This window comes from Dipodomys spectabilis, unplaced genomic scaffold, assembly GCF_019054845.1.
Source record: "Dipodomys spectabilis isolate Male_0828 unplaced genomic scaffold, ASM1905484v1 ptg000348l, whole genome shotgun sequence".
Lineage (NCBI taxonomy): Eukaryota > Metazoa > Chordata > Mammalia > Rodentia > Heteromyidae > Dipodomys > Dipodomys spectabilis.
Window position 1 is genome coordinate 258,929 of NW_024871025.1, and position 23,160 is coordinate 282,088.

General features: G+C 39.2%; 1 protein-coding gene across 2 annotated transcripts; it reads left to right on the forward strand.

Moving 5' to 3' along the window:
• Positions 1 to 738: 738 nt before the first annotated feature.
• Positions 739 to 12,614, forward strand: Mcts1 (MCTS1 re-initiation and release factor). Of its 2 annotated transcripts, none has more exons than XM_042665809.1 (6): positions 739 to 1,062; positions 2,318 to 2,470; positions 2,889 to 2,986; positions 8,740 to 8,873; positions 11,319 to 11,386; positions 12,305 to 12,614. In XM_042665809.1, the coding sequence occupies exons 1-6, from the start codon at positions 1,052 to 1,054 to the stop codon at positions 12,384 to 12,386; spliced, it is 546 nt and encodes a 181-aa protein (XP_042521743.1). In that variant the 5' UTR covers positions 739 to 1,051; the 3' UTR covers positions 12,387 to 12,614. The 2 variants fall into 2 exon arrangements, with proteins under 2 accessions (XP_042521743.1, XP_042521742.1); XM_042665808.1 differs by lacking the exon at positions 739 to 1,062 and adding an exon at positions 1,486 to 1,680.
• Positions 12,615 to 23,160: the final 10,546 nt, after the last annotated feature.

Below are 23,160 nucleotides of genomic sequence, written 5' to 3' on the forward strand. Positions count from 1 at the left end.
GAGTGTTGCCAGTGAATAGGGTTAGAAGATAGAAAATAGAAAGAAAACAAACAAAAAACCAAACAGCAGTACACTCAGATTCAGATAAACAAGTACTATTTATATTTTTAGTGTAGGTATTCCTAAAATAAATGACAAGGTACATTTATACTGAAAAAAGTATTCACTGCCTATTTTAAATTCAAATTTAACTAGGTACATTGTAGTTTTTGGTACTCCTTACAATCCTACCAGTAATTTAACATGAAAGTGTTATGCTTGTGTGAGTTTACGGTGCTTGGTAGGTACTAATCCATTCGGCTGTCCCAGACAGGGAACAAAACACATGTGTAGACCATTGCTGCTGGTTTATGCCTGTAATCCTAGGTACTCGGGTGGCTTAGACTTGAGGAAGCAGTTCGAAGCTAACTGTGGCAGTAAAGTCCATGAGACTTTGATCTCCAATTAACCACTAAAAAAGTCAGAAATGGGACTGTGGCTCAAGTGGTAAAAGGGCTACTTTTGAGCACAAATAGCTCAGGGCCCTGGGTTCAAGTTAAAGTCTCGATCAGCACAAACACACACACACGCGCGCGCGCACACACACACACAAACCAAAAGAACAAAACAATCCAAGCCAACCGTACAGAAGGAACAAAGTGCAGAAGGATGATGTTGGCCCTTTTAGGAACCCGTAGCTGACCCAACTGACATAAACAGTGCTTTGATTTATTCCCCGCCTCCATTCTTCTCTTCCTGCAACTTGAAAGAGTTGCTCCACCACTTCTTTCTTCTCAAAGTCCCGCCTTTTCGGCTGCCCCCAATGGAGAAAAATCGGTTACCCAAAAGGAGCCGGCAAAAGCGTAGACGTGGATTTCAGAGCAGCGGAAGTAGTCAGATTTCACTTGGAGCCGTAAAGCGCGGATGGCTTGGTCACCTTCCGGATAACGACACCTGCTCAGACTGTCAGTGCCGGCCTTCCTCGTGTAAAGGGATTCTGCCGGACCTTTGCTAATTCAATTTCTTTCCCTTTCCGGGCCCTTCCCCATCGTCGCCCCCTTCACCTTGGATCATGTTCAAGAAGTAAGGACATGCTGTGGCCTCCATCGACTGATCACAAAGGCGGTGGGGGGTGGGGATGGAGGATAGAGGAGAGGGTGAAAGCTAAAATCCTCTTTCTCTCTTCCCCTCTGCCCCTGCCATACTGATTCCCTAAGGTTTTCTCTCACTCGCGACTTGCCACACTTCTTTAAGCTTTTCATTCCTAATGCTCAATGGGGTTTTGGTACCTCCACTCCCATTTTCTTTTTCTCTATCCCATCTTTCTTTTGCCCCCTCCTGTAATTCTATCTCCATTACTAGGGTTCTACCAATCACATCTTTGCACTGCGATTTAGGGGCATATCCTCTTTAGCTGAGAGGGGAGCCCTGCGCTCGCTGCCATGTGTTTATTAGTTATGAACTGAATAAGGGAAGGCTTGACTTCCTGGGTCATGGAAGCGAAGGAGTCTGGGTGACAGGAAGCCAGTGGCCTGTCAAGCCTATTGCCTAGTTGCCTGATTAACCTTGTGTTGAAAATAACGTGATCTCCCCTTGGCTACTCAGTGAAAGGAAGGGAAAATTGCTTGGGATCCTACCTAGTGCGTTTACTTTCTAGATTTGGTAGACGCAAAAATCAAACGGGAACATGGGCAAAGGAAGGTGGGTCTTGCATGTGAAATTTTGAGAAAAAATAGCTAAAGATCTTAGAAATCATCACCAACGCTTTAAAAAGCTCAAAAGATTACTTAGTTTAGTAGGGGCCGATTGAATGCGTTAGGCTTCGGTTTTTTTTTGTGTTTTAATGCTTGGGGTTTATCTTTTTAAAAAGAGGTCTTACTGGTGGGAGTGAAACTGTTTCTTCTTTTTTTAAAAAATTTTATTGTCAAGGTGATGTACACAGGGGTTACAGTTACATAAGTAAGGTAATGATTACATTTCTTGTCTACCTTGTTACCCCTTCCCTCATTTTTCCCTCTTTCCCTACCCTCCAATCCCTCTCCGTTTCATCTTTTAAAGTAAGATTTTCCAGGAAAGGCATGTATGTAGTTTATAGTTCAAGATAGGTCTCTCTCTCCCTCACTAATTACTCTTTACATGACAGTTTAATATTGTATTAAGTATGGCTCTGTGTTGGACAGAATAAAAGAAAAATGGCATTTAAAATAATTTAGTTTATAATTATTTTAAAATATAAATATTTGCTTTGGAATAGACCATAAATTACAATAATACTTAGAGGAATTCTGAGACTTTGCTTAGCAATGCATTTGTTTTTCTTGAAAAAATCACTCCGCAGATTTGATGAAAAAGAAAATGTGTCCAACTGTATCCAGCTGAAAACCTCAGTTATTAAGGGTATTAAGAACCAATTGATAGAGCAGTTTCCAGGTATTGAGCCATGGCTTAATCAAATCATGCCTAAAAAAGATCCTGTCAAAATTGTTCGATGGTAAGTCTTTCTTTTTCTCTATGTAAACCTTAGCATAGCTGAATATTAAGCGATTACTTGTATTCATTCTAAATTAGATTATTTGCAAATTAACTACAGATAGATAAATAATGGGAATAGTAGCTCAATGTTTTCATTCAGAGTTTGCTTTATTCTTTAGAGATTGGTTAGCAATGGAATTGAAATAATGAAATTGGTTGTAGCAGATACTATTTTTGTCTCTTTTTCTTCCATGATGTATGATAGGAAAAACAATAAACAATCTTCTCTTTTGACTAGGCTCTTTAATGAAATAAAAAAAAGTTTACTGTATCTTTATATGTGTCAATTTTATATTATACATTTGCAAGGATGTTTGACTACATTGATTTTTGACAGATGATCTCTAACTTGATACTTTGTAACATTTGTTTTACAGCCATGAACATATAGAAATCCTAACAGTAAATGGAGAATTACTGTTTTTTAGACAAAGAGAAGGGCCTTTTTATCCAACCCTAAGGTTACTTCACAAATGTAAGTCTTGTTAGAAATATGCATTTGGGGATATAGAAAGTCACAGAAAGAGTTGAAAATAACTTTTAATAGTTAATTTGTTAATTAGTAGTTAATGAAGGATATAAAAGGTCAAGGCTCATCTTGTGGTAAGTCTGAAAAATATAAATCCTTTTATTATGCATTCTAGAAAGCACAAAAGTGTTTCCATTCATTCTTTCATTCATTTATTCATTTGACAAATATTTATTGAACTTAGTATGTGCCAGGCACTGAGCTATATACTTAGAAAGCGATTAAAATAGACATAATCCTTGTCTTTATGAAGGTAAGAATGTATTTAGGAGAATAGATAACAATTAGGTAATTATACAAATATATTTTCACAAACTGATAAGACTTAGGAGCATTATCTTCTTTTAAATTTGTATCTAGATTTGCCTAATAGTTGTAATTCTGTATATGGGAAAGCATTAACTAACTAAATGTAGGAGTCTCATTTATACTAGTTGAATACCATGATCAGGTGTAATCCAAGTAATATTTATTTGATACCCACATTTGCAGGTTGTTAGTTTGAGTATAAGAGAATATCCAAGGCAGATAAGATCCCAGTGAGCAGAAAGTTTTGAAAGTTTCTTCTTTGTCATCTAATATTCTAGTCAAGAGGTGGAAGGAAAGGAAAGGTAGTGACTGGCAGCCTCTATTGTTGGTGCTGGTGACTTATCTTTTTGGTAACAAGAGATTAACTTTGAATTACCTGGTGGTGCAGAGGTCAGGAGCAGTAACCTGTAGACAAATTTCTAGAGGTGAAGCACTTAAATATTTATATGGGAATAATTGTAATTATTTGGTAAAGTATTGACTATTGGCTTAAAAACTGAGAAATTAAATACTGATACAATGATACGTCTTAAGTGAAAATATTGTGGTAACAGACATTTTGACATTAATTCCTGATCAACTGACATAGCAGAGATAAAAGTTATCAAATATTTACCATGACCTTTGATTTGTTTCTGGTTTGAAAAACAAATACAAGCTCTCCCCCATAAAAAGATATAAAAAACTTCCTCATAACTATTGGGATAATTTGGATATCGTTTGGCTATAAACTTTTTGTTGGTTTTGGGGCTTGAACTCAGGACCTGGGCGCTGTCCCTGCACTCTTCAGCTCAAGGCTAGCACTCTACTGCGTGAGCCACAGCACCACTTCGGTTTTCTAGTGGTTTATTGGAGATAAGAGTCTCATGGTCTTTCCTGCCTGGGCTGGCTTTGAACCGTGATTCTCAGATCTCAGCCTCCTGGCTAGGATTACAGGCGTGAGCCACTGACGCCCAGCTCTTACTTCCAGTTTTTGAGTGATTCATTGGCGATCAGAGTCTCACAGGGGGACTTTTCTGCCTGGGCTGGCTTCCTACCTCGATCCTCAGATCTCAGCCTCCTGAGTAGCAAGGGATTACAGGTATGACCCATCAGTGCCTGGCTGCTATAAACTTATATTGTAAGATTATTGTTAAATTTTTAGGTGTAATGACTGCGGTATATGAGTGTGTGTATGTGTGCACATGTGTGCGTGTGTGCATGTACATGTGCACGCTTGTTACTGGTACTTGAACTCAGGACCTGGGTACTATCCCTTAGCTTTTGTGCCCAAGATTAGCACTCTTATCACTTGAGTCACAGCTCCTCTTCTGGCCTTTTGCTGCGTAATTGTAGATTAGAGTCTAAGATCCTTAGGGATCCTCAGATCTCTGCTTTCTGAGTAGCTAGGATTACAAGTGTGAGCCACCAGCAACTAGCTGCACAAAACATTTTAAATGAACAATTATTGATTCTAAGTAGAGACTGTTCAGGTGTACAGTGAACTATTCTTCCAGTTTTTCTGTAAATTGAGCATTGTCATATTTGAGGAAAAGGTTGTATTAATTAGTAATGTTTTGGAGACCTACTTTGTAGAACACCTTAGGTAAAAAGCAAGATAATATGGATGTTTAATACATGACTTTGGATTTAGGCAGAGGTAGGTTCAATTTTCAGTGCATATCACTTTTGCAAATCATTTAACCTCTTTAAGTTTTGCTTCTTTATCTTTAGAAATGGACACTATAACTGTACATCTTGCTGAGGTTGTGAGGATTAAATGAAATAGTGCATGTATTGTACCTAGCACAATGCCTGGAACATAGTAAGTGTTCAATATATGATAGCCTTTATAATGATATAGTAATTGTTCAATAAATGTTCAGTTCTACTTAACATCATCAATCATCATCATCATCCTCATCTTCATCATCACCATTATAATTATAAGGGGTAAAATATCAATGAGGATGAAGGTATAGAAAACAAAAAGCCCTGGCAGGAAAGTCGGAGAGACTCTTATCTCCAATAAACCGCTCAGAAAACCGGAAGTGGTGCTGTGGCTCAAATGGTAGAGCACTAGCCTTGAGCTGAAGAGCTGAGGGATAGCGCCTAAGCCCAGAGTTCAAGCCTCACAACTAAAAAAGTAAATTGGAGATAAGAGTTTCAGGGACTTCCCTGTCTGGGCTGGTTTTGAACTAGGATCCTCAGATCTCAACCTCCTGAGTAGCTAAGATTACAGGTGTGAGCCACTGGCACACAGCTTCCTATCCTCTGTTTCTTATATTGTTTATAGCATTGCCATTGACATCCTTACACAGTATCAGAGTGATTTTATTGTCTTAACCATCCCCTGTGTTCTAAGTACTCATCCTTTCTCCCTTTCCCCCTACTTCTCCCTCTAGTCTTTTTTGGCACAGTCTTTTTTGACAGGGCTTAAAATTAGGCCTCAACGGGGCTGGGAAGATGGCTCAGTGGTAGAGTGCTTGCCTTGCATGCCTGAGGCCCTGGGTTCGATTCCTCAGCACCACATAAGCAAAAGAAAAAAAGCCGGAGGTAGCACTGTGGCTCAAGTGGTAGAGCGCTAGCTTTGAGCTGAAGAGCTGAGGGACAGCGCCCAGGCCCAGAGTTCAGGCCCCACTACCGGACCCCCCCCCCCAAAAAAAAAATTAGGCCTCAGCATTAGATATTAGGGCCTTGACTTGCTAGGCAGATACTTGAGCCATGCCTCCAAACCCTTTTTCCTTTTATTATTTTTCAAGTAGGCTCTCCTGCTTTTGCCTGGGTGGATCTCAGACTATTCTACAACTGTGTACCACTTCATGTACTTGTGAGGTGTCACTAACTTCCTAGGGTCACCTCAAATTGCATTCTTCCCAACCTCTGCCTTATGAGTAGCTGGGATTACAGGCGTGAGTCTTATCTCACTGGTCTTTCTGATACTTTTCTTATTCTACTTATTTTTTTTTGTTTTTGTTTTGTCAGTCATGGGTCTTGAACTCTAGGCCTGGATTCTGTCCCTGAGTTTTTTCTTTTTTTAAAATATTTTTTTATTGAGATTAAGTGATTACATAAATTTCACAGTATTGTAGGATAGTGATACAAACACATTTTAACTTTCACAAAGCAAATTATAATTATCTTGGTCTATAAAGTTTGTGAATTCTATAAGCTTTGTCAATACAACTTTGACAATACAACTATTTCTTCAGAGTGTTTTTTCCTTTTGTTTAGGGTTAGCTGTTCCCGCTTTCCCTCTCATTCCCTCCCTCCCATGCTTTCTACCACTTTGAGCCTCAGTGTCATTTCCAGTTTTTGAGTGGTTAATTAGAGATAAGAGTCTCACAGGGACTTTTTTTGCCTGGGCTGGCTTCGAACTTTGATACTTAGATCTCAGTCTCCTGAGTAGCTAGGATTATAGGCATGAGCTACCAGCACCAGGCTTCTACTTAATTTTTTTAACTTAATATTCTATTATGGACATTTCTCAGAGCACTGAGTACTCATCTAAAACATGATTTTTTTTAAAGACTTGCATGACTATTGTATACATACATCTTGTAGGTATATCTGTTCCAGTCCTGGGTCTTCAACTCAGGGCCTGGGGGGATACTGCCCCTGAGATGTTTGGTATTTTTTTTTAGCTCTCTACCACTTGAGCTATGGTGCTTGATTGGAGATAAGTCTCATAGATTTTCCTACACAGGCTGGCTTTGAACCATGACCCTTAGATCTTAGCCACCTGAGTAGCTAGGATTACAGATGTGATACTTTTTAAGTCATTTACCTTTTACCTTATTTGTAGGACATTGATTTAAATTCCAGTTTATTATAAATGGTAGGGCTGTGATGGATATCTTTTTTTTTTTGTTTGTCAGTCGTGGGGCCTGAACTCTGGGCCTGAACACTGTCCCTCAGCTCTTCACCTCAAGGCTAGTGCTCTACCACTTAAGCCACAGCACCACTTCCAGCATTTTCTGCTTATGTGGTACTGAGGAATTGCACCCAGGGCCTCATGCATGCAAGGCAAGCTACCTTCCTAGCCCCTGGATATCTTTCTTTTTTTCCTTTATTTTGTCAGCCCTGGTGCTTGAACTCAGGGCCTGAGTACTGTCCCTGAGTTTCTTTTGCTCAAGGCTAGCGTTCTACCACTTGAACCACAGTGCCACTTCCAGCTTTTTCTGTTTCTGTGTACTGAGGAATTGAACCCAGGGCTTCATGCATGCTAGGTAAGCACTCTAACACTAAGCCACATTCCCAGCCCTGATGGATATCTTTTGACCTAACATGTTATCATCTCTCATTTTTCTTTAGGATAAAGTCTTAGAAGTACTATGCCTCTGTTAGAAAGAATGACACCGCCCCATTTGTTAGGAAATGGAAAGTCTTGGAAAAAATTATATTAAGTGAAGTAAGCCAGACCCAAAGAAACATAGGTCCTATGGTTTCCCTTATTTGCAATAAACAATGTACATATGACCATATAGGATGATGCTAAGCAAAATGAACCCCAAGATAGGGACACAAATCACTATGTGATTTTTTTTTGTTTCTTTTGTATGTTCTTCCCCCATGGTATAACCCCTGTTTTCACTGTATTTGATTCTGGTGCCCTGCATCTTGTAAATACATTGGGGAAAGGGAAATAACAAAATGCTGAAACAAGGATACAGGTTGACCCATTGTAACAATGAAACGTATAAGACACTATATTGAAAACGAACTTTACAACTTGGGTGGGTGGGAGGGAGGAGTTGGGGAGTTAGGGAGGGAAGGGATGGTAGGGGAAAAACAGGAAGGGGTGACAATGCTTGATAAGAAATGTACTCATTACCTTACTCATGTAACTGTAACCCCTCTGTACAGTATCTTTACAATAAAATATATATTTAAAAAGTCTTAGAAGTAGTATTACTGTGAGTCAGAATATAAACTTTTACTAGGTTATCAATTCATGTTGCTAGGTAGTCTTAAAAAAGTTTATACCCATTTCAGTGGGCTCTAGCTATAAATGAAAATACTAGTACCCATACAGTCTTGCTAAAACTGAGAATTTCTTTTTTGCCAGTCCTGGGCTTGAACTCAGAATCTGGACACTGTCCTTGAGTTTCTTTTGCTCAAGGCTAGTACTCTGCCACTTGAGCCACAGCACCACTTCTGGCTTTTTCTGTTTATGTGGTACTGAGGAATCGAACCCAGGGCTTCATGCATGCTAGGCAAGTGCTCTACCACTAAGCCATATTCCAAGCCTGCTTTAAAAATATTTAGTAGTAGAATCAGTGAAAGATAATGTTTTAGTTTGCATCAGTCAGAGAGTACTATAATTTTGGAAAATATTCATTCATGTTCTTTGCCTTTTTTCTTTGAGTCTCATTCTTAATAATTTATATAATTTATTTCTTCTTTTTTAGATCCCTTTATCCTGCCACACCAGCAGGTTGACAAAGGAGCCATCAAATTTGTACTCAGTGGAGCAAATATCATGTGTCCAGGCTTAACTTCTCCTGGAGCTAAGCTTTACCCTGCTGCAGTAGATACCATTGTTGTATCCTTCCCAGGCTCTAACTGCTAAAAAATACATGTGTTGTATGGTTAGTATAAAAAGATCTGTCAGCCAAGAGAATATTTGATGGTTAAATGGACTTTCTGGAGGTTACTTGTGTCTCGTACCTTTCTGGTTTTTTTTTGTTGTTGTTGTTGTTGGTCTCAGGGCTTGAACTCTGGGCCTGGGCACTGCCCCTGAGCTCTTCAGCTTGATGCAAGAGCTCTACCACTTGAGCCCCAGTGCCACTTGTGGTTTTCTAGTGGTTTATTGGAGATAAGAGTCTCACAGATTTTCCTGCCTGGGCTGGCTTTGAACCCCGATTTTCAGATCTCAGCCTCCTGAGTAGCTAGGATTACAGGAGTGAGCTACCGGCACCTGTTTTCTCATGCCCTTCTGGTTACATCTGGAGTAATGGGAAACAGTTTCTGTAATCTTAATAGTTTCATAAAAGTTAGGTGAAAACAAGTTATAAAGTAGTCTCATCTGTATTGCAGCCTAATTAGGACATATTGCTATAAGACTTGGAGAATGCCCTTAGATTTTTTTTTTTTTTTGTCGGTCGTGGGGCCTAAACTCTGGGCCTAGGTGCTGTCCCTCAGCTCTTCAGCTGTAGACTAGTGCTCTACCACTTGAGCCTCAGCCCTACTTCCGGGTTTTTCTGCTTATGTGGTGCTGAGGAATCAAACCGAGGGCCTCATGCATGCAAGGCAAGCGCTCTACCACTGAGCCACCTTCCCAGCCTCATAGATTCTTGATTACTAGTGGAAAGGACATAGCTGATATGGTTTCTATAAGTGTTGGTAGATTTTAAGTAGTAGACTTCTTAAATGGAAGACTTTCTGAGTAACTATATTTTACATTTATTTATTTTATTTTTGTCAGATGTGGGGCTTGAATTTAGTGCCTGGCACTGTCCCTAAGCTTTTTCTCTAGTGCTCTACCACTTTGAGCCACAGTGCCACTTCCTGTTTATTTTTTTTAGTGCAGTCTTGCTGTGTTTTAATGGCTTGTCTCAAACTCATGGGTCAAGTGATCTTCCTGCCTCAGTCTCTTGAGTAGCAGAACTACAGGTGTGAACTATTACACCTAGCTACTTTATAAAGTAATTTGTACTTTGAAATAGTTATAGATTTATAAGCAATTGCTGAAAAGATAGTAGAGTTCTTCTGTACTCTGGAACCAATTTTTTTCTTTCTTTTTTTTTTTTTTTGCCAATCCTTAGGTTTGATCTCAAGGCATGGGCCATGGGCACTATCCCTGAGGGTTTTTTTTTTTTTGTCGGAAGGCATGGGCCATGGGCACTATCCCTGAGGGTTTTTTTTTTTTTTTTTGTCGGTCGTTGGGCTTGAACACTGGGCCTGGGCACTGTCCCTAAGCTTCTTTTGCTCAAGGCTAGCACTCTTACCACTTGAGCCACAGCACCACTTCCGGTTTTCTGGTGGTTAATTAGAGATAAGAGTTTCATGGATTTTCCTGCCCTGGCTGGCTTTGAACCTCAATCCTCAGATCTCAGCCTCCTGAGTAGCTAGGATTACAGGAATGAACCACCAGTGCCCAGCATCCCTGAGCTACTTTTTCTCAAAGCTAGCACTCTACCACTTGAGCCACAGTGCCACTTCTGACATTTTCTATTTATGTGGTATTGAGGAATTGAACCCAGGACTTCATGCATGAAAGGAAAGCACTCTACCACTAAGCCATATTCCCAGTCTGTAATGTTTTTCTTTTATGGTGGTACTGGAGTTGAACTCATAGCCTCTTGATGGCTTGGCTGGTGCCCTATAAATACTGCAGTGGGGTTCTTTTTTGTGTGTTTGTGTGTGCTAGTACTGTTCCAGAAGCTTCAGGTGGTAGCCAGTACTGTACTCATTTTACCTGAGACTCTTCAAAATAAAAAATTGGATTATTATTATTTTGTTTTTTTGAGACAGAGTTGCACAGTAGCTCAGATTAGCCTTGTATTTATTTGCTGTAGTTGAAGCTGGTCTCAATCTTTCAGTCTTGTTGCTTTAGCTTTCCAAGTACCAAGATTATGGGAGTATACCACCACACCCAGCTGGTATGCAATTATTATTTTGCTATGTCTTTTACACTATTTGGGGACCAAAACAATTAGAGAAATGGATATTTATTTCATAGGTTTTGGAATTTATTTGCAAGATATCTACTCTTTTGCATGATTAGTCTGGTTTTATTCATATGAGTTGTAGTATTAACATTTTATTTGAAACCAAAATGGTTAGATGATTTATTTAGCATTTATTGTTTACATTGTTTACAATATATTCACAGACTGTTAAGTCTTTCCTCTCAAGAATCTGAGTTTGGGTCTAGGAAAGGACATTTGGGGATCAGAATGGCAGGTTTTTTATCCTTTATATCTTTATATCCTTTCCATCCCTAAAGCTATTTTGAGAGATAATTTTCTTAGCTGTGTATTTTCAGGCAATCATGGCAGAAGGAAAACAGCATGCTTTATGCGTTGGAGTTATGAAGATGTCTGCAGAAGATATGTGAGTCTCACTTTTGGCCCCCTATACTTTTGAGATATGAGTAACCAAGCCAGAAACTATCAGGCGAACTTTACTCTTAATCATGGCACATCTTACAAATACCTAAGCACAGAAGCCTCATTTCTTTTTTATTTTTATTTTTTTGTTGGTCATGGAGCCTGAACTCTGGGCCTGGGTGCTGTCCCTCAGCCCTTCAGCTCAAGGCTAGCATTCTACCACTTGAGCTACAGCGCCACTTCTGGCTTTTTCTGCTTATGTGGTGCTGAGGAATTGAACCCAGGGCCTCATGCATGCGAGGCAAGCACTCTACCACTGAGCCACCTTCCCAGCCCCTCATTTTTATTTTTTCATAATTTTTAGGAAGCCATTGAAACTTATTTTGTCTATAGGATTGCATTTTTTACTTAGGAACTCTAAAAAGAACCCATGTGTCAATATAGCTGTTTCATATGTATGTATGTATGTATGTATGTATGTATATATATATATATATATATATATATATATATATATATATGATACTTTAGGAATTTTTTCTGTGTATATGGCTGTATTGGGGCTTGACCTCAGTGTTTGGACACTTTCCCTAGGTTTTCGCTCAAGGTTGGCACTCTACCACTGAGCCACCACTTCTGGCTTATTGTTGGTTAGAGATAAGAATCTCATGGCTTTCCTTTCTGGGCTGGCTTTGAACTGTAATCCAAGATCTCAGGGTCCTGAGTAGCAAGGATCATAGGTATGAGCAACTGGAGTCCAGCATTAATGCATCTTAATATAGACAATGATCTAAGTGTGGTAGCAATAAATTCCCTAAATGTGACTCAATAATTACAAAACAGCAAAGCACTTTGAACATGTTTGTCATGCATACCTTTACAAATGCATAAAATATGTTTATGTGTTTTGTTCACTCTGCAGTGAGAAAGTCAACAAAGGAATTGGCATTGAAAATATCCATTATTTAAATGATGGGCTGTGGCATATGAAGACATATAAATAAGCCTCAGAAGGAAGGCACTTGGGCTAAATATGGATATTGTGCAGTATCTGTGTTTGTGTCTGTGTGATGAATTCAATGAATAGCATGAATCAAACACCTCTGATTGTGATTAATAAATTCTACAGATTCTAAAATTTTGTTAGCTTCAGAAATTATTTTAATTTTTCTTAAACACAAGTTAAAATTGGGGATCAAACTTGGACATTGAAAGTTATCTGGTAAGTAACTGGACAGTGCTAGGCAAGCACTCTACCATTGTTAATATCCCTTCTGTTTATGATTGTAAGATGGCTTGGTAAATGAACTTGCAATTTTATGGTGGGCATCCAGATAATTCCTCTAGTTAATTAGATTAAAAGCTATACCGGGAATATTATTCTATTATCTCTGGGTATCCAGTAGTGCCTCTTTTCTTTTTTTTTTTTCTCTCTCTTTTTTTTTAGGTCCGAGACCATGAGCCAAACTTGGTAGCTGATGCTTTTGCTCATTGACTGGTGCTCTATCAACTGAGCTGTATCTCCAGCCCCAATGCCACTTTTCTTTTGTTGATGTATTTTTTTACTTGTCTTTATTTTTTTTCTTATGGAAAGTTTTAGATATATTCAAACATATGGAAAATAGTATAATAGATCTTCATATATATATATATATTTTACTTTAGTTTCAGCTGAGAGCCAATTTTCTTTCATCTGTGCTACAATTCTTTCCCACACCACAATTATTTTAAAGTAACCCAGTAACATCCAATCTTTTTTTTTTGGCAGTCCTGGGACTTGAACTCAGGGCCTGGGCACTGTTCCTGGCTTCTTTTGCTGAAGGGTAGTACTCTATAACTTGAGCCACAGTGCCACTTCCGGCCTTTTCTGTTTATATGGTACTGAGGAATTGAACCCAGGGCTTCATGCATGCTAGGCAAGCACTCTACCACTAAGCCACATCCTCAGCCCAAGACAAGTCTTTTAAAAACTGTAAGTACAATGTGTTGGTAACATCTACTAAGATTATTTCCTGGTGTGTTCAATTTCTTTCTTTCTTTCTTTCTTTCTTTCTTTCTTTCTTTCTTTCTTTCTTTCTTTCTTTCTTTCTTTCTTCCTTCCTTCCTTTCTTTCTTTCTTTCTTTCTTTCTTTCTTTTTGCTGGTCATGGGGCTTGAACTCTGGGTCTGGGCACTGTCCCTAAGCTCTTCAGCTCAAGGCTAGTGTTTTACCACTTGAGCCACAGCGCCACTTCCGGCTTTTTCTGCTTATGTGGTGCTGAGGAATTGAACCCAGGGCCTCATGCATGCAAGGCAAGCACTCTACCACTGAGCCACCTTCCCAGCCCCTGGTCAACTTTCTTCAATCTTTTTAAAAAAAAGTTTTAGGGCCAAGGGCATGACTTAAGTGTTTAGAGTAATTGCCTAGCAATTTTGAGGCCCTGAGTTCTAACATCAGTACTATAAACAGAAGTGTTAGTTTTATTAATTCTTCATTTGCTTGGATTAGATACCAGATAAGATCCTTAGGCTGCATTTGGTTGATACTTGCCATTAGTTTATAAATTTATTTCCTCTTATTTAAATTATTTAAACATCTCATTCTTTGTCCTCTGAAGTTTCTATATATATTCTGGATTTTATTGATTATATCACTGTGAAGTAATTTAACTTGTTTGTGTGACCCTTATATATTCTGTAAACAGAAAGGCTTGATAGATTAAGGTTCAACAACTTGAGTAAAATTATAGGAAAAAATGCTTAAACTTTTCGGGTCCTCAAAAAATGTATGTTCTGCTGTTGTGAAAGGCTATGGGTTAATTTTAGTGACATCTGTTTTGGTTTTAAAATAGTGCTTGTGAATGTATGTAGTGATAAAGACTTTTCTTCTCAATAACTTTGCTATTGTGATAGTGTCTCAGCCATCTCATTTGGTTGCTTACCAATATTTGACATGCGATTTTATTTTTCAGATGGATTTAGACACAAGATTGTGGTGACCTGTGTTACAGTTAGAAGTTGGTGAGAAAGATGAAGGTAGATAGTAAAAAGAGAGAGAGATCATTTAGCTGGCTGTTCCAGCTGGGCTTCCCAAGTTGTAGCATAGGTGCATATAGATCTTGGGTCTGACTTTCAGATTGACAAATTATTCCCCACTGATGACATTTGGAGATTTCCCAGTTAGAATATAAATGTATTAATTTGTAATGATAGGTCTTCCTAGGGCAAACAACTACTGAGCAGGAAATTTCTTGGTAAACATGAATAAGAACAGAGAAAAATTGATAACGGGATAATATCTCATTTGGACTGGGGTAAAGTTTGGAGAATTTCTCCTGCTTCATCATGAATTACAATGCTTACCTCTGTCAAAATGTTGTCTCTTTCTTAGCCTGTTCTGAGATTTTACTTCCTATATCCATTTCAAGTTTGCCTATATTTTCATGTTGTTAGGACAGTTACATTCTTCAGTGTAATCAATTTTTTTGTCAGTTGTGGGGCTTGAACTTGGCCTGGGCACTGTCCCTCAGCCTGTCAGTTCAAGGCTAGCGCTCACCACTTGAGCCACAGTGCCACTTCTGGTTTTCTGGTGGTTAATTGGAAATAAGAGTCTCGTGGACTTTCCTGCCCGGGCTGGCTTTGAACCTTGATCCTCAGATCTCAGCCTCCCAAGTAGCTAAGATTATAGGCTTCAGCCACCAGTGCCTGGCTGTAATCAATTTTTTTTCCAATTTTTTTTGTTACTTATTCCCGAAAGTGTTAAATGATTTCATCAGTAGTAAATTTATAAGTCATCTTTCTTTCTTTCTTTTTTTTTTTTAATGTCATCTTTCATATAAAGTGTCCTCCGATGGGCTTGGTTCCCATTAGATGGTGTTGTTTTGGATGTTCTAGAAACTTTAGGAGGTGGGAGCCTACCTAGAGAAAATTTATCACTGGGGTGGACCATTTTTGCCTACTGTATTTTGTCCCAGGTTCCCCTCTGTCTCTCTGTTTATCCACCATGAGGTAAAAAGCCTCTGCCAGTCACCACCACCATGTTCTGCTTCATCACAGGCCTAAAATCAACAGAGGCAAGGACTATGGACTGAAACTTCTAAAAACATACATTCGAATAAATCTCTTCTCCCTTAAAAAAAAGGAAAAAAGTCATTCTTTTAGAAAAGCTCATTTTATAGTCTAATTTTATGCTTACTAATTGGTTTCAAACTCATGTCTTCACCAGTTGAGGGAAGGGGCACCATATTTGAAGCCTATCTCTCCCTATATTAAAAATAATATAGAATATACATAATTTATATTGAAAGGAAACTTTAGAGCTTTTATTTTTTCAAATGTCCCACATTTATTTACATCATGATGGATGTAGGGCCTACAGTACCTTTTGAGGGACCAAATGGTAACTACATGCACACATATATCTATATACACACAAAATAATTCCTTTTCTTAAGGGAAAAGAATGTACAAAACATGTTTGGGGTAAGTACAAGTATAAATTGAGCTTTTATTTTTGATGCCAAAGTAATAATTAATTGAGATTCCTTTTGTGAAGCATTAGCAGTGAAAAACAGCACAAGAAAACACCCAAGAAAAGTTAAAATTTTTAATTGCCTGGTTTCTAGAATAATTTATCATTTTATCATTGTATTGCCACTGTTACAGTGGGTGTAGAGAACACTTTAAATATTCAACATCAACATCTGTGCTTGTTTTTCTACTGTGCTGAAGTACACTGACTATGTTGCCTTGGTGATGTGGTCTAATTGTGTATATTCTCTGCTTCCCCTAGATCTGAAGTTTCAGTTTATTAGTTTTCATCAGGGATGTTTTCAAAACTTTTTAGTTTCTACATGTTAGTTTGTGTATTAGCAGATATATCAGCATCTTTTGGCATTGTGCTTGAAGAAAACTTTATCCATATTTCTCAATAGGAATAATAGTGAGAAACTGTGTTCTCTCAGGCAATGTGTCTCTAGTTAATTTTAAGATACAGAATTAATTTGGTGTCAAGCCACTCTTGTGTATTTGGCTCACTTTTACTCAGCCAAGATCACTCCAGCTTTATGGGTATTTCTCATCTATTTGTTTCTAAGTGAGATGACACAAAGATAAATAATACAGGCTGGGAACTTGGCTTAGTGGTAGAGTGCTTGTCTAGCATGCATGAAGCCCTGGGTTCAATTCCTCAGTACCACATAAACAGAAAAATCCAGAAGTGGTGCTGTGGCTCAAGTGGTATAGTGCTAGCCTTAAGCAAAAGAAGCTTGGGGACAGGGACCAGGCTCTGAATTCCAGCCCTAGGACTAGCAAAAAAAAAAAAAAAGATGAATGATACACAAATAACTCTTGCATGTAAGAATATTTTGGTCTAGTGAATATAGAAAATTTACATTAAAAAATTTGGGTAGGGGGGCTGGGAAGGTGGCTCAGTGGTAGAGCGCTTGCCTTGCATGCCTGAGGCCCTGGGTTCGATTCCTCAGCACCATATAAGCAAAAAAAGAAAAAAGCCGGAAGTGGCGCTGTGACTCAAGTGGTAGAGTGCTAGCCTTGAGCTGAAGAGCTGAGGGACAGCGCCCAGGCCCAGAGTTCAGGCCCCACGACCGGACCCCCCCCCCCCAAAAAAAAAAAATTTGGGTAGGGATAGAGGTGCAGCTCAAGTGGTAGAGCCCCTGCCTAACAAGCACACCACCTTGACTTTAAATCCCAGAATAGCCAGAAAAACAGAGTAGAGCTTAAAGGCTTATACTAATTTATAAGTCAGTAGGAATTTACAAACACTTTATAATATTTTGTTATTATAAAGGTGATATACAGAGGGTCTACTGTTACACAAGCCTAGTGATGAATGAATACATGTCTTTTTGGATAATGTTATCCCCTCCGTTCTTTCCCAGTTTTTTTTTCCCACCCCCACTCATAAGTTGTATAGTTCATTTTCAGCATAGTGTCTAGGGAGTACCACAGCTGCATTTGTTCACCACTTGTTACAAATGCTTTTTTGATAATTGATGTAGTCATCAAAACTTGCAAAGTACATATGAGCTAAATATAAAAATATTCCTTAGCCAGGCGCCGGTGGCTCCTGGCTGTAATCCTAGCTACTCAGGAGGCTGAGATCTGAGGACTGAGGTACAAAGCCAGCCCGGGCAGGAAAGTCTCTGAGACTTTTGTTTTTTTTTTTTTGGGTCCGGTGGTGGAGCCAGAACTCTGGGCCTGGGCACTGTCGCTCAGCTCTTCAGCTCAAGGATAGCACTCTACCACTTGAACCACAGCGCCATTTCCAGCTTTTATCTTTTTGCTTATGTGGTGCTGAGGAATTGAACCCAGGGTCTCATGCATGCAAGACAAGCACTCTACCACTGAGCCACTTTCCCAGCCCGTCTCTGAGACTTTTATCTCCAACAAACCACCAGGAAACAGGAAGTGGCACTGTGGCTCAAGTGATAGAGCGCTCACCTTGAGCTGAAGAGCTCAGGGACAGCACCCAAGCCTAGATTTCAAGCCCCATGCCTAACCAAAAAGAAAGTACATACATAAATACACACACACACACACACACACACACACACACACACACACACACACACATATTCCTTAGGTTGTATCTAATAAAAGGTTTAAGCAACCCACTGTCATGGCGTTGTAATAATTCAGCATTCAAACTAAGTGGTTGCCCCAAGGGCCTGACCAGTCCTCTTCTTGTACAGTGGTTTGATGTCTTCTTAGTACCAGTAGTTTTCCTTTGTTTCTCTATGTACATACATATAGATAGACACTATATATACTAATATATACACATATACATAGTTACAGATATATTCTGAACCTGAAAAAAAGCAACTGGATTTATTAACGAACATTTACATTTTGAGGGTATTTCATGTGGCACTGTGGCTCAAATTGGTGGAGTGCTAGCTTTTAGCAAAAAGAGCTCAGGTAACTTTCTGTATATCACCTTTATAATAACAATGAAAAAATTAAAGTTAAAATTATCTTTAAGTAGTTGTACAAACGAGTTGTCATTTAACAAAGCAGTTTATGAATATAATATACCTTGAGCAACGTCACCTCTTTCAACATTCTTGCCCATCTCTATCCACCCCTTCTCTCACTCTTCTTTGTAGGATATACATTGCATTCTTGCCTGCCTTCTCCCCTTTTTATCTTCATTTCCATCCCTTCCCCCTTGACCCCACCCCACTCCTTTCAACTACCTGTTTGGTTTTGCTGAACTTTGACTGCCTTTCTACCGAATTACACAATTTGAGTTACCTCTTGAGTTTCTAAAAGTATCCACTAAATAACATTGTAATGGAAGAAAAACAGTGGTAAAGCATGCATCCCATGTCAATATAATGCATCACTCTTAAAGTCTCTAGCAGTCAGAAACTTACCAAAAATTACTTATAAGACACTGTTGGAAATAAACTTTACACTTTTGGGGGAGGGAAGAGTCAGGGAGGTGAGGGAGGGAAGGGAAGTAGGAGAAAAACAAAGGAGGGGGTAACAAGAAATTACTCATTACCTTACTCATGTTACTGTAACCTCTCTGTACAGCATCTTTACAAGAAAATAAAATTAAAAAAATAACAATGTAAAAAATATGAAAGAAACTTACCAAAAAAATAAGGAGTTTGGAAGCTCCACAGAATATATGTTTACTATTTTACTAATCATACTAAGACAACAAAATTAATTGTATATAATCATATACAAATAAGTCTAATTGTATTTAATTGTGTGTGTGTGTGTGTGTGTGTTTACACCAGTGTAAGAGTACTGGGCTTGAGCTCAGGGTGTAGGCACTGTCCTTGAGCTTTTTTTTATTTTTTCTCGTGGCTAGTGCTCTGTCACTTGAGCCACAGCACTACCTCTAGATTTTTTGGTAGTTACTCTGAGAGAAGAGTCTTCCACACTTTCCTGCCTGTGCTGTCTTTTAAGCTGTATTCCTTAGATCTTAGTTTCCTGATTAACTACGATTTATAGATGTGAGCCACTGGCACTCAGCTTTATTATGCTTTTTTCTTTTTTGGTCCAAGCCTGGGGATTTGAACTTGCTACCTGATGCTTTCTCTCATTGGCTTGGCACTCTACCAACTATGCAATGCCTCCAACCACAAAGGATTCTTTTCTTTATTTTTTAATTGTACTTTATATGGCAGATGTAATAGTAAATATTACCAAGTATAATACCAATTTGTTTAGTATTGTATTAAAACCAAATAAGTATTATGTATTAAAGCATTAATAAGACATGAAATAGTATTAAAGGACTAAATCACCATCAGATCAAACATGAAATGAGCAAATTAATGACATTTTAAAGATCAATACTAAGATTATGAGGCAGATTTGATTAAAAGGAAAATCTTTCAGGTAATATAATTTATGCATGGGAAGGTAAGATGACGCTAATTTTTTTTCTAATAATGTTTATTACAAATAGGGAGTTTTGCTGGTGGCTCGCACCTATAATCCTAGCTACACAGAATGTTTAATTCTAAATAAATTATTTTAGCAATTACAGGGATTCTGAAATATAGTCAACATAAGTAACAAAAACAAAATACTAAAAGTGGGAACTTTTATTTCAAATGACTAAAAAGACCTGTATTAGTGGAAGGAAAAGATGTGTAACTATAAGAAGTGGTTAATTAAAAACTGAGCTACATCTGGACTTTCAGTTTTCTAGTAGTTTATTGGAGATGAGTCTCATGGGCTTTCCTGACTGGGCTGGCTTTGAACCATGATCCTCAGATCTCAGCCTCCTGAGTAGGATTACAGGCATAAGCACCAGCATCTGGCTAAAGATTTCTTAATGTCAACATATACTAAATTAGGTTTTCTTTTAGGTAAAAAGCAAAAAGTCAAATTCATCAGATCATCTCAATATTTATTCCATTTTTATAAGGGTCTTGCCATGTAGCATAGGCTGTACTAGAACTGATCCTCCTGCCACAGCTCCTGTGTGTACTACCACCACTAATTTTTTTTTTGGGTCCGGTTGTGGGGCCTGAACTCTGTACCTGGGTGCTGTCCCTCAGCTCTTCAGTTCAAGGCTAGCACTCTACCACTTGAGCCACAGTGCCACTTCCGGCTTTTTTTTCCTGCGTATGTGGTGCTGAGGAATCGAACCCAGGCCTCATGCATGCAAGGCACACGCTCTACCACTGAGCCACCTTCCCAGCCCCACCCCTACTTTTTAAAAGTCCCATGTTAGGCCTATAATCCTAGCTATTCAAGAGAGACTGAGATCTGAGGAACACAGTTCAAAGCCAGCCTGACAGGAAAGTCTGTGAGACTCTTATCTCCTTAACCACAAAAAGCTTTAAGTGGAGCTGTGGCTCAAGTGGTGGTAGAGTGCTAGCTGTGAGCAAAAAAGCTTGGATAGTTTCCAGGTAATGAGTTCAAGCCCTGGGACTGATACCAAAAAGTCCCATTTCAAAAGTAGGAAAACAAAGCATCCTAATTCTCATTGTTTTTCTTTTTAAACATTCTTTTTTTTTGGGGGGGGGGGGGTCAGGTTGTGTGCCTGAACTCTGGGCCTGGGCGCTGTCCCTCAGCTCTTCAGCTCAAGGCGAGCGCTCTACCACTTGAGCCACAGCACCACTTCCGGCTTTTTTCCTTTTTGCTTATGTGGTGCTGGGGAATCGAACTCAGGGCCTCATGCATGCAAGGCAAGCACTCTACCACTGAGCCACCTTCCCAGCCCATCATTGTTTTTCTTATAAGATATTTTAAATTCACCTAGTATGTGAACACAGGGTTTTTCAAAGCCTCAATGAATTATTTTATGCTGTTCAAATTATAAGTATTATTGGAATTCCACCAAAGAAGAAAAATTCTAGACTTAAAAAAATACAAAAAATTGGGCTGGGAAGGTGGCTCAGTGGTAGAGCTCTTGCCTTGCATGCCTGAGGCCCTGGGTTCGATTCCTCAGCACCACATAAGCAAAAAAGAAAAAAAAAGCCAGAAGTGGCGCTGTGGCTCAAGTGGTAGAGCGCTAGCCTTGAGATGAAGAGCTCAGGGACAGCGCCCAGGCCCAGAGTTCAGGCCCCATGACTGGACCCCCCCCCCCAAAAAAAAAAAAACAAAAAATTATCTTTCTGGCCAGGTACAGGTGGCTACACCTGTAATCCTAGCTACTCAGGAGGCTGAGATCTAAGGATTGCAGTTCAAAGCCAGCTCGGGAAGGAAAGTCTGTGAGGCTCTTATCTTGAATTAACCACCAGAAAACAGGAAGTGGCAGTGTTGCTCAAGTGGTAGGTAGAGCACTAGCCTTGAGCTTAAGAGCTGAGGGACCGTGTCCAGACCCAGAGTTCAAGCCCCTTGACCAAAAAAACCAAAAACGAAACAAAACAAAAACAAAAAACAAAGTAGTAAGAATAGAAATAGGCTGTCTGATCATGGGGCAAAAAGGGAAATGAATTTGTTTACAGGAACTATGTTTGGAAAAGCAGAAAAGTGCATAGTTAAAAAGAATGATTTATTCTTGTAAATTAAGTCTTTGGCTTTTTTTTTTTTTCCGGTTGTGGGGCTTGAACTCTGGGCCTGGTTGCTGTCCCTCAGTTCTTCAGCTCAAGGCTAGTGCTCAACCACTTGAACCACAGCACCACTTCCAGTTTTCTGAGTGGTTTATTGGAGATAAGAGTCTCACAGACTTTCCTGCCCCAGCCACACACACACACACACACACACACACACACACACAGCATATAATTTTATTTTTACTTATTTTTCCATAGGGATTGAAATGTCTGTTTCTGCATACTTACATTTTAACATTTCCAATTTCTTGTGATCTGAAAGATTTTAGTTGGGCAGGGTGCCAGTGGCTCATTCCTGTAAGCTTCTTAGGAGGCTGAGATCTAAGGATCATGGATTGAAGCCAACCTTGACAGGAAGCTCTGTCAGACTCTTATCTTCAGTTGGCCAGCAAAAAAAGCTAGAAGTGGAGGTGTAGATCAGGTAGTAGAGTGGCAGCCTTGAGTAAAAAAGCCAAACAAGAATGTAAAGCCCTGAGTTCAAGCCCCAGTACCTTCACAAACAAAACAAATAGTATTTTCACTGACATCACATCTCAGATGCGTTTAAGGAGTGTGGATTGCCATATGAAAGTATACTTGCGGGGCTGGGAAGGTGGTTCAGTGGTAGAGCACTTGCCTTGCATGCCTGAGGCCCTGGGTTCGATTCCTCAGCACCACATAAACAAAACGAAAAAAGCCGGAAGTGGCACTGTGGCTCAAGTGGTAGAGCGCTAGCCTTGAGCTGAAGAGCTGAGGGACAGCGCCCAGGCCCAGAGTTCAGGCCCTGCGCCTGGACCCCCCCCCCCAAAAAAAAGAATCAATTGTCTGAAGCCAAAGACTTCCTCAGGAAATTATCTGGTTTGCTAAAGCTTTGGCAGACCATTAGCATCATGGGGTTAGTTCAAAGGCTGGCCAAATTATAGGATATGTCAGCTCCAGGTATGTCATATATCTGTGAGCACAAGAACAATTAATACACCACTGGTTAGATTTTGGGTAGTCATTGAATTTAGACAAATGGTATGTTAATTGAAAATAGCTGTTTAGGTTTAGGGCTTTTGTACCAAAAACAGTTATGTGTGTTGTGCAAGAACCTGGGGAACTTCCAGAATTTCAAGAACAAAATAAAACTCAGGCCAGAATCAACTTATGTAAGTGAAAACTGTAAAAATAAAAACAAACAACAAAACACACACACAAAACAAAAACAAAAACACCCAAATTCTTCAAAGGAAATGTCCGCAGAACTTTTACTCAGCAGGAATATGTAA

Excerpts from the sequence above, each read along its gene's own strand:
- Mcts1 (XM_042665808.1), top strand. Across the intron at positions 2,987-8,739 it reads CCTAAGGTTACTTCACAAAT|ATCCCTTTATCCTGCCACAC; the intron begins GTAAGTCTTGTT and ends CTTCTTTTTTAG. Across the intron at positions 8,874-11,318 it reads CTGCAGTAGATACCATTGTT|GCAATCATGGCAGAAGGAAA; the intron begins GTATCCTTCCCA and ends GTGTATTTTCAG.